General features: G+C 41.0%; 1 protein-coding gene across 4 annotated transcripts in view; it reads right to left on the reverse strand.

Moving 5' to 3' along the window:
• ppp2r3a (protein phosphatase 2, regulatory subunit B'', alpha) overlaps positions 1 to 12,228 on the reverse strand; it is a 292,006-nt gene that overhangs the window by 22,577 nt on the left and 257,201 nt on the right. For all 4 annotated transcript variants that reach the window (XM_067995503.1, XM_067995504.1, XM_067995505.1 and 1 more), the window contains 2 exons: positions 4,044 to 4,118; positions 1,101 to 1,187 (listed from right to left, as the gene is read on the reverse strand). In XM_067995503.1, coding sequence (XP_067851604.1) covers positions 1,101 to 1,187; positions 4,044 to 4,118 — 162 coding nt within the window. The remainder of the gene's footprint in view (positions 1 to 1,100; positions 1,188 to 4,043; positions 4,119 to 12,228) is intronic.

The following is a 12,228-nucleotide window of genomic DNA, read 5'->3' on the forward strand; positions in this document are numbered from 1 at the left end:
CAGGTTGTAAAATGTCAAATTTTTAATTTTTTTTCTCACTTTTCTTTTCCGGATCTCTCTTTTAATCCAATCTTTCTTTCCTTCTATATTTTTCTTTCTGTACCTGATTTGACATTGAATCCACCCACTGTAATTCACCCTTCTTCTCAGTCCTTCCTCTGTTTATTTCGCAATCCTTAAATCTCACTGGTTAAGGAGATAGCCTGTTTGTCCCGTTGTTCAAATGCCCAGATGCCCTGTTTCCCTCGCTGTGTCGTTATCAGCTCGCACTTCCAGCAACTTCATGGGCAAAAAATGTTAAAAACCTAAACATGCACGAACAAGTCTAACTAACAGGGCACACTCCTGCAAAATCTGGCCCAATATGTTTTCAAATAGAATTCAAATTGTTAAGACTACATCAAGATCTTTAAACTCAATAATCCCATGCTAATATGGACAATGAGGATGCTTGTCCAATATTGATTTCTGTAGCTAGTGTCTTTATAAGTACAGTATCTAATACTTATAATTACAACCACTGAGAAGTAGCAAAAGGGAACTTAATACTGAGGAAAATTTTCTCTGTGACATATATACCTAGTTATGAATAGGATGGAAGGTTAAAAGGATCAGTCTAGACATAGAGGATGAAATGTTGTATGGAACACAGCACTGTGGAATGCAACTAGGCAAGCTGTAATACTAGAATGATATCCTGGAATTTTCATGGATTACCATGGGGGTTTTGTCTTCATCAATATTTTTTATTTAACAAGGTGTTAGTTATATTCCTTGCACAATTAGATAAATGTGGTAGGGTCCATGATGGGGCAGTTGTATATGGTCTATAGAAGGACTGGAGCTAATGTTGCAAATGGCCTCTTCTTGTTCAACGTAAACAATTTACAAAAGCCAATGGAGGCATCTAGTGGAAGAAAATCTGTAGTGCTATACCTTCTTATTTATTATGATCGCCTTAAGTACTTTGGTAGAATTCTGCATGTTTAACTCTTACTGTTAGGATCTTAACTCTGCCAATGACAGCATGTTGTTCAATTTGACAAAACAGTAATAAATCTTGCCCTACATCTGTAGCCTCTGGTAGAAGATTTACATACTTGCAGGAAGTTGCTTTTCCTCAGCTCTGTCAGAGTAATCTTGCCAGACCAGGATCTGTTGACTGTGTAGAATATTCTTTGTATGACCTATGGAAGTAGAAAGTAAACAAACCACAAATAAGCCTCACTAAAGAGCTGTACAGAAAGCAGGACAGTCCCTAGTCCCAAGAGATAAGGGACAGGGCAAACTGGCAGCAAAGTTACATGTTGCAATTTATACACAGACATCCTATAAAACTGACAGCAGGATCTTGCCAGCCTCAAGCGTCATTCAACATGCTTGGCCTCCAAGGAGAAATTACCATTCTATTTTAAAATCGCTTCACTATGACTTGTTAACAAACAAAGGGATTAACATCATTCACATATCAAGGAAACTAATTACAAATTACCTACCTAATAAGGAGAGTCATATGATAGAGATCACCTTCGAGTATTCTCATTCTTTCCATGACATGGTAATTTTGAAATCCTTAGCACTTACTCATGCATACACAAGTGGCTACTGTTGTCAGCTCTTTGCTTTTTTGAGCGGTAGTCATGTGAATCTGATTTTTTTCTGAAGCCAGGATCTCAAAATCCCCCCCCCCGCCCCCCCCCTTCATTATTGCAGTTGGAGTGTTGTGTCCCTGAAGGGGATTTCATTACTGGATACTGGGAAGTAACCACAGTATTTAGGGGAAACTAATACAGTGGGTAAAGAAGCAGCTTTTAACTGTCGTGTCACTACAAAGGCAACCAAGGGAGGGAGGGGAGAAATTAGGTCATGGGATACCGGCAACCATTCTTACCCCAAGCTGTTGCGGTTAACTCCTTATGGTGGTGTTCTTGAGGGGATGACAAGTAGAAACTTGACAGTAATAACTTCCATCCATTGCCAACAGGTGGAAAACTATTTTTTAAAAATCATTTACTAGTTTAAATACAATGTTAAAAAAAAATCTTCCAGTTTACAAGAAATCAAAGCTCAACTGTGTTGATGAAACCAGAGGTGCACCCAGGCCCACCCTGGATAGTGACTGAACCCTGCTGAGTTTGGGTGAATTTAACCCTTCAGTCCAGTAATATTCTCACCACCTATAGGAATCAAAACTGAAATGTGTCAGCTATCTTTCCCCCCAACTCCCAAAATCACTCACTACAAATGTTACACTGCAATGGGAATTGTGTAGCGACCAAGTCAAAGTGAAGGGGAAGTAGGGCTTGGCAATGGCAATTCATAAATAGTTATACTTGAGTTAATGCCACAGAATGCCATTAACGTGACCTGCATTCGTCTCTCGTAGTCATCTGGCTGAAGGTTACAGACAGAGACAAGCGTGCAGAACAAGTTTACAGCTCAACAAAGGAATATTATTTATGAAAGGCAGGGCTTAGATGAAATTTAAGTTCTAACCTTCAGGGAATCTTGGAAGGGTTGACTACTTAAGAACAATGTTAGTTTAAACAACAGGTCTCATACCTGTATGATAAATTGTCAAATGCCAACATAAGTATAAAGCAAGATTGTACCAAATATTTCCCCAATTTGGAATGTGTGAGATAAATGTCTCGAAAAATAATCAGAACAATGGTAGATAAAGAAAATGTGGGCTATTGCACTGTACAAAATGTTGTGACCCAGCGAGATTCTGGGTCACAATAACTAACACTGCACTTCACTCAACTGTTGTATTTATCTTTTACTGTATGTACCCATTATGAGGATGTATTTTCTATTTTCTCTCCCCTTGCTTGTCTCTTCTGGGCCACACACCTCCCGTGCCCCAAGAGTGTAATGTGGGCAGCCTGCTCTCAGCAATACTACCCTTGATTAGCTACTAGGAGGTGTGTGAGGGCAGCCTGGTGACGACCTTCCCTGTTCCACTGTGGAGACCGGAGACTGGGAACTCAGTACAGTTGGGGATTGAACTTGTATCACCTGGTGTGTTGTATTTTTAATGTACAATGAAAGACTAAATTTAGACTCACGGTGATGCATTTGGTGTGAACCAAAAGAAAGTAGAGTATATGTATTTAAAGTAAAACGACTGTGCTTTTGGGGAGCAGATGCACACATTGGAAGAGTGAATCATCTCAGCCCATAAAGTATATCTCTTTTCAGGTGTGAAAGGGCAAAAATTCCATGGTGTTGGCAGTGTTCCAGTGGCGTTATCCAGGCACTTAGGGTTATGCCAAATCTTTGCCCCTTTTTTTGATCTTGCAAACTTTCCTGCAGATATTACAAAAAGAGGTTTCTTCGTTTTCCTTTTAAAAATGACATAATCACGATAACGTCATTTTTACCACGTTTACAAACAAGGGTCACAACGTGACGCAAATTTACTTTAGCCACCGTGTCAAAGTTCACACAGCAAAAGATCAAATAACCAGGGCAGTGCCATGAAATAAATTGTGACCACACAGCAGGTTTTGGAGTTGACTGCTTGAGAAACTATTCCTGCCCTAAAGTCCCCCATTGAATCATTAATACTTCTTTCAAAACTTTCTGAACATTGGCATGGAAAACTTTTTTCAGACTGTTTCCAAAGAATAGACTTACTGTATTTTGAAGCGATGGCACAATTTTAAAATAATCATCAGGACGTAGTTCAGCATGCAGGAACTATCACGCAGCTATCTGTTCTAGTAGGAGATTCTAAAACAGCAGTTCTCAAACTTTCTGTATGGGGGAACTCCCTGCAAATATTGACACCCTTGGAGACCTAACTTCTGACAGTCAGTGTCCAATTCCCAAAGATATCCAAGTGTTATCATTGCTCAAAACAATTTTTGTTAGTATACAGCAACAGAAATAAGTAAAAAATACAGAAAACCATTGCCAGAGAGACAGATATCTGATGACCTTGGGGATTCCAGATTCTCTCAGGGATTCCCCTTGGGTTCAGGGCTCCAGCTGGAGACCTATGATTTTAATGTACAGCGCATCCAACCTGATCTTACCGTGGTAATGTATCGTGAATGGAATTCTGGCGCATCCTTCAAAAACGTTAGACCTGGATGTGTATCCACGATATCCTGGGGAAGACATTTAAAAAACGGAGTTAGCCTTTATGCCTGGATAGGGTTCACCTGATCAAATCAACATTATGTTTACTCATGATTGTGTAAAGACCCCGCACCTTGATATCATAATATAGGAACATAAGGAACCTTCAACCCCTTAAGCCTGCTCTGCCATTCAATTAGATCATGGCTGATCTGCTCCATATCCCTGGATACCCTTACCTAACAAAAATCTATCTATCTCAGTCTTGAAAACTCCAATTGACCCAGCATCCACAGTGTCTTTGGGGAGCAGGGAGGTGGGGTGGAGGGTGGATGAAGAAAGAGTTCCAGATTTCTACTACATGTGTGTGAAAAAGTGCTTTCTGATTTCATAACTGAATGGCCTAGTTCTAATTTTAAGTTTATGTCCCCTTGTTCCTGATTTCCCCAACCAGAGGAAATAGTTTCTCCATATCTACCCTATCGAACCCTTAAACACCTCGATCAGATCAGATGCCATGTTCAAATGAAACACCAGATTGTTGTATAAGAGGAAAGCACTTTCTTGGTTGGGAGAGAAGTGATAAGAAGGGGATCTTTATACCAGTGAACTTGTGAAAAATTCACTGCAATATTTCACAGCTTGGGAAGAGACTTTGAGATATTATGGTTGACTTTTCTATGTGTGAATATCTAATAAATGAGTATTTTATTGCTGTAAAGTCAGGTGCATTAAGTTGCATTGATCAGATCCTACAGAAAGGACGGTTAAACCAACAGATGAAATTATTAAGTTGCTCCTGGTGACATATTCAGAAAACCAGACTTTCTTAATTCATGCTGTAGTTCTCCACAGGAAATTGGAGCACCCTGGGATTCATTTTTTGTTACTGTTTTTATTTTCACTTTACCTTTCCTGCATACATCTCCATTATGTGTTCACATGTTTTAGGTCTCTGCTCTGAAATCGATTGCTGATTAGTGGAGCAGGGCCGCTAATAAAGCGCAAGTACATTTTAAAAAAATCAATCAGTAATCGTTGCTGTGGAGCCAGGAGGAGCAGGGGTGCTCCCCGACGCCGCGGCACTCTTGATCGGCCCCCCCACCCGTGCTGCCCTATTCCCCCCGATTTACCTTCGGGTCACTGCTGGTGAGTCAAGCGGCCCGATATTAATTTCTTCAAATGTGCAAACTGCTTGTGGAGGCGCGACAGCTCGCCTAAATTATTCAAATGAGCCCCGAGGCCCATTTTCGTGCATTGTGTGCAAACACAGGAAAATTTCTACCCCATTAGTTCCTTTACGTCACTGCTAAGGTGCTTGTAATACGGTATCGGGTTAGCATTATTGGGTGAATCCAAAATTTGGCTTCAGATCCAGATCTCGTTTCTGAACGCCCTAATTTGGGAATTGAAATCTTGGATTATGACACGTTGTGACAACTTTTTCAGCACAGCTTTTGCTGGTTCAGGTTACAAGAGCTGTTATAAAAACCTGAAGCTAAAGGCCACAAAATGGTGATTCCTCACACCGTGTCACAAAGGAATAGAACGTGGCTTCATATCGTAATTCTCCAAACAGTGGCCTCTTCATCTCAACTGTGGTGCTGTTGAGAGTTGCTGCAGGGATCCCAGGTGCTGCACAGTGATGGGAGGCACAGCCAGAGGGTAATTCATCTGGGCTACTCTTGCTTGCCTCATTAGGGAAGGTTACAGAGCATTGGTGGCACAGGCCTAGGATAAGGGGACTCAAATGTCCTCTCGACTAAGAAATAGGGCATGGGTGCTGAGGTCCTTGAAAAAAGGAAGGTAAGAAGAAAAGAAAAAATATCCTGAGGTTGCACTTACTTGAATTGACCAACATGTGTCATTTGAAATCCAAATTGAGCAAATTCAGGACAGTCTGCACTGATCTGAATTCACCCAATTTTAATTATTCAGATTCAGACAAAATTCAATCCCAACACTGTAACTTTTCCTTAGCTGTGCTTGTCTCAATTTCCATTTTAATCAAAGCATTTTTTTCTCTTTATTTTATGTTTCTGTCATTAACACATTATACAGCAATATGGGGATGGCTGGACTGGAAAGTGATAAATATTTTGGTAATTGGGAATGTTTTATCCCAGTTCCAGTGGAGCTGAACAGCCTCCTCTCTTTGCAATGCGCTGTAATGTGATCAGTGGAAAATTCCACCAGTCCATAGAGTTTTATTTAACGCACTTCATAGCAACAGTGTGGAAGATGATCTGTTATCCGTCGCTGCAGCTAAAGCCTTAATGAAGGACTACTTATAAAAGACAGCTCTCTAACTCTACATTAGAGCACGTTAAAACCAGTGATAATGGTCCGTTAGCTTTAGCAGTCAATCACATGTCTGACTCTGTATCAGTGCATATTTCTAGCCCTGACACCATTCCAATTGATGTATATACGTTTGTACAAGTGGTCAGAAATACCATTCCCAAGTTTAAGTGCTAAATAATTTACTTCAAATGTATTGCAATATATTCAACAGATTGGGGTGGGGGGGAAGCAAGTAAGTTTTAGAAATGTAAAATTATGAAGGAGGAGAAAAGAGCCTGAGAAAGCAAAAGAAAGTGACCCAGTGTCACTCAATATTAAAGAAGCTGTATCACCTTAAAGTGGACTAATGAGGGTCAGTCAGCTCATTAAATTAAAAGGAACAACCTTTTGGAGAACTCTGTGTTGCAGCAGATAGAGCAATTTCAAATCAGCAGGCTTTCTGTTACAGTTTTCACTTTGGTAACTCTTTTTCACATCTAGCGGGTGTGTGGACACCTGCAGGTGGTCACAGAGCATCTTGCTGTGCAGGCTGATTAGCCTGGCATCCTTCTGTAGATCCTCCTTTTCTTCCAGCCACATGAGATAGGGGGTTTACCCTTGGGAAACCTATTGGTGCCATTGCTGCTGTGAGGAAGAAAATGTACCTAATGTAGGTTGACACTTCAGTTCAGTGCTGCATTGTTGGAGATGCCGCCTTTCAAATGAAATGTTAAATTGAGGCCCTGTCTCCCTCCTCAGGTGGATGTAAAAAGATCCCATGGCACTATTGGAAGAAGAACAGGGCAGCTCTCCTGGTATCCTGACCAGCATTTATCCATCAATCAACAAAACTGATTATCTGATCATTTATTTCATTGTTGTGTGTGGGTCCTTGCTGTATGCAAATTGGCTGCTGTGTTTGCCTACATAACAACGACTACATCTAATGAATTACTTTTGTAGTGTAAAGTGCTTTGGAGGACATAAAAAGCACTATATAAATACAAATTCTTTCTTTCTTACAGTGCAACCAACTGAGACAGCCTGTTGTACATTAGACTCCAAGGCCTCTACTGTAGCAGAGTAAGCATTTACAAAAGGTTCTCCCACTGTGATTAGAGCCTGTGTTACAAGTGCCTCTGTTGCTAACAGTCACTGAGTTTCCAAGCAGTGTACGGTAGGCTGCAGTCCAAAAGAGCTGGTGGACTCCTCCACACTCATAGCCAGACCTTGCAGGGTGTTTTGGACTGGAATGCATAGCTGGTGCAGCTGAGGAAGGAAGTGAGTTGGCTCTTTCGACCAACAGGTTCCTGCTTCTCCAATGCGGCCAGCAGTTGCTTTCTCTCAACTCCACAAGCTCATTATTTAAATCCTCCAGGGTAGATGTAGCTGTGCTGGTGTTTGCAAAAGTTAGTCTAAGTAGCGCAGGCTGCTGTGAGGTGCTGGCTTCTTCTGTGCCATTGGAACTGTTAGTTGGTTGTTGTTGTTGTTCAGCTATAAACACAGAAGAGCAATATATGTTACAATGTGCAAGACATGTTTTCAAACAATGCTTAAATGGCAATATGCTGTGTGATAGTGTCCTGCCCATGTGAGAGTTAGTGAACGAGTAGGGACAGAAGGCAAAGCAAAAGCAGGATAGTACTCCGCTTGGAGGCCTCTGGCTTCACCCTACACTACTCACTCTGTGCTCTCAACCCCCATGATGTCCAACATGCCTCTCCGAAGGCGGCTAAGGACATGAAATTGTGGAGCTTTTCTCATCTGTGGACCTGCTTCCTCCTGTTATGAGCCATCTCATCCTGCAAGTGGAGAAGTAGTTTTGAGATGTTATAAGTTTTAAGACCACATGCAGTGATATCCAAGTGCCCATCCTGCAGTTCATTGCGTGCATCAGTAAATGAGCATGTCTGATGCAGATGAGTTTTGTTAGAAAGGTGTGAAACTCTTAAGATCGCAGTGTGACAAGGAGTTCAGTTATAAATTGCAGATTGAATGGGTGTCATGCTTCTAGTAGGGCTATGCATAGTAAACAATGAAAGATATGTACAGTTGTCTGGATGTTTTGCATGGGACAGCAGTAAAAGAGTAACAGGCTACAAGGGAAAACTTTGTGGCACGTATACTTAGGGCATCTGCTTGGTATAGGAAGCTATTGAGTAGCCTTACCTTGGCAGCTTTCCTACGGTCTGCCATCTTCTTTCTCATTTGGACCCATAGGGGAGATTTTCTGCTTCAGATAGAAAAATCACAGACTGGGGCTGTGCAATTGTCCAACGTGCACCTTGGTGGAAGATAAAATGTAAAATCTTCCATCACGTCCTCTGCATGCTGGACACAGCATTTAACATCATGGTAACCTCCTGCCAGGCATTTTGAACAGCTGTCCTCTGGAAGGGCACCCTGGAGTGTGGAACAGGACAGCCTAGCCTTCCTTTGACCAAATTTATGTAGCAGCACCTCAGCTGCTGCACCTGTGAACCTTGGAATGCATCCTCTTCCATGCTGGCGTTGTAGCCACTCTGCTTTCAATTCACAATGCTTTCTGCTAAACCAACAACACAGTCCTTTAAATTCCTGCTGAAGCCCTTTAAATAGCTGCAGCAGTGCAACAAAACTGTTTCAGGTTTCTATGTGCTCCCCAGGCCGCCTGTTGTGCAGATGGGAGCTCAACATGAACACATAATTAGTTGAAAACATAGAAGTTCAGGTGGATTGGCAGCATTCTAAAAGTCTACACTGTTCCTGTTAGGAGCATGCACAAACAGTAAGATTTACCCAATGGAGACTATGGTCTTTTATGGTCCCATAAGTCTGGCCTGAGGTTAAATTTGCTTAGTTGCTTTATCAGGACACTAGGTGGCACCCCTGGCCATTAAACTAGTTATGGTCATGCGGACTGAGGCTGAACCCAATGCTGAATAATCTCAAACATTAACATTGGTGAAATATTAGGAATGAGACTTATGATCAAGAGTGAAACAGACTGTAAACCTATTTAAAGAAATTGAGCTATGCTTATTTTTAAGAATATGTTAAAATACGCTTGTAAATCAAAATGACTGAATTTCATTTCAAATGGGAAAGAGTTGATAGAGTTGCACATGGTTTTCATTGGGCTTATGCTAATGAAGTACTTGCATAACCTCATTAAATGTGTGGGGATTTTGTCTGAATTTCTGGGTAAAATCCAAATCAATAGAGTTCTTTTCTAATGATTCATGGAAGTACTCACTGAACCTTCTCATTGACAGCATACTCTTGAGGTTCTCATACATACCTAAACTGACAAATATCAGGTTAGAATGTGAGGCGTTACACTCTCAAAGAGGAGGACAGCTTCTTAAGGATAGTTACAAAATGTTTCTGTTATAAATAATCTAAGTTATTGACAGAGTTTTCTGTTTTTATTTTAAATCTGCTGCTTCCTTCAGGATTCCATGCTCCATGTACCATTCATCGGTTAAGAGTGAGCACTAGCAACCTTCCAGAACCTTGCATCGGTGGCCATCAGCCTACAGAATGCGTGGTGATAAGGCTATTCAACCACAGGTAGCATCACCTCAAAGTCTGATGTTGTCCTGTTTTGCCCATATAGCTCTGGTAACAGCTGCTGGGAAGGTGAGAGGTTAATTTTGGCATTCATTTTCCTCCTCTGATCTGGTGGACAACACTTTGTGGAGAATCTCAGTTATGAGCTCACCTGAGCTGTGTGTGTGGGATAGTGCACTGACACACCAGAATGTTGCTTCCTCATAACCAGATATCTTTCTTTTAAAAAAAAAGCAGGAAAGGGTTTTATAGGTTTAATCAAATCAAATTTTTGCTCCAAAAAAATAGCCAGAGACTTGGCTTCAACTGGCTAAGATTTTTATGGGAAATCACAGCAAAGTAAAATTACATAGAATGTACAGCACAGAAACGGCACACTCAGTCCTACTGGTCTATTCTGGCATTAATGCTCCACACAAGGCTCTTCCCACCCCTCTTCATCTAACTCTATCAGTATAACCTTCTATTCCTTTCTGCCTCAAAAGCAAAATACTGCAGATGCTGGAAATCTGAAATAAAAACAGAAAATGCTGGAAATACTCAGCAAGTCCAGCAGAAATTCTGACGAAGGGTCATCGACCTGAAACGTTAACTGTTTCTTTCCCCACAGATGCTGCCTTTCCAGCATTTTCTGTTTTTATTCCTTTCAGCCTCATGTGTTTATCTAGCTTCCCATTAAATGCATCTATACTATTCTCCTGAACTACTCCTTGTGATAGCGAGTTCCATAATCTAACCACCCTCTGGGTAAAGAGGTTTATGGGTGAAACTCCCTAAGCAAGAATCATACCCCAACGAGCCACTATTAAAGACATATCATTGGCTGCTATGGGGAAGAATCGTCTCTGTGCTTAATAGGAGTCAACAGGGATATCTCTGGTACTGAACCCAGTGCAGTGATTTTATAATTCACTTGCTCTGCGGGCCAATGACAGGTCACAAATGCTCAAAATTGTTATTATTTATGCTCAATTGTTAGACAGCTGACTGTTAACCATTTTGCCAGTTGAACAAAAAATTCTGAGCCATCTCGATGGCTTTAAATTACATTAATCTTATAAAATTATCTTCCAATCACCATCATGAGTCAACTATAGCCAAATGCTATAAAGTTATTACTTTCTTTGGCAAATTTGTATTTCAGCTGAACCCCAGCTAAAGTTGGCCAATTAATCACTGTGGACAGCACTTTTGGCATGTTTGGCTCCTGGCATTCTTTACTTGGTCATCCCATGTAAACAAAGCACTTTACAGATCACATTTAATTTCCGTCCCAAACTGAACGTGATCCCCCAAGAGTTTATAGAGAGAGTTGTCTGAATCAGTTCATGCAATGGGTGAGAGCTATTAAATGACTTTCCTGATGTACATGCCAAGTTTTGTCTTTAAAGCTATATTGATTATGACACTGAGCTTTCTTGAATATCAATTTCCAAATTCCCAATGTCCTGGGAAAACAGAAGAGGAGCAGGCAGCAATTCGATGTGTAGTTGAAAGGTGATTTGACAATGAAGTGTATAAAGGAATAATATTCAAGATGTAACTCCAGCCCCAGTCCTGACACAAATCAAGGCCAGATTCCTCAGCTCAGGGACAAACATTTAATAATAAGAAGGGGGGGGGAATAGATCAACTTTAATCTCATTGTGGTGGTATTTTTTTTTAAAATAGTGAGAATTGGATGTAGGTTGGTTGTACCATTGAGCTATCACATCCATAGGTGGTCACAAGCAAGGGTCAATTGAAAATATAGGATAGCATACAATGAGAAGCATTCAGCTTATTAAACCCATTCCCTCAACAGACTATATAAAATTTGCCCCATCACTGACTCCATCCAAATTCCTCAAGAAGAGCATAACAACAGCAGGTAAAGTCTTCAAGGTGTTTAAGATAAACCCCCAAAGTCAGTTATTATGCCAATTACAGTGTTGTCCCCTGCTTTAACTGAAAGGAAACATTGGGTGGATTTTCCGAGCATTTACCACTTATTTGGGGGCAGTTTGTGAGATGGGTGCCGCCACTTCTAGGAACTTAAATGCTAATGATGGAAATATGACATCCGACATGCTTCCCATCATTAATGCTTTAGCAATGGCGTGAACGCCATTGTGTTCCTGGCCTTTAATGTTACCAGTGCAGCAAAGAAGGATTTAAAATTTAAAGGGTTGAGTATCTTAGTGTAATCAATCGCAGAGCAATCGAACCAGGCCCAGCAGGAATGGTTAAAAAGATGAAAAAGGAATTTGAAAGATTCCCCCCCCCCAATAACTGGCCATGATACGCTGTGGCAACTGGCTCAGC

The sequence above is a fragment of the Heptranchias perlo genome, chromosome 13 (genome assembly GCF_035084215.1).
Source record: "Heptranchias perlo isolate sHepPer1 chromosome 13, sHepPer1.hap1, whole genome shotgun sequence".
Taxonomy (NCBI): domain Eukaryota; kingdom Metazoa; phylum Chordata; class Chondrichthyes; order Hexanchiformes; family Hexanchidae; genus Heptranchias; species Heptranchias perlo.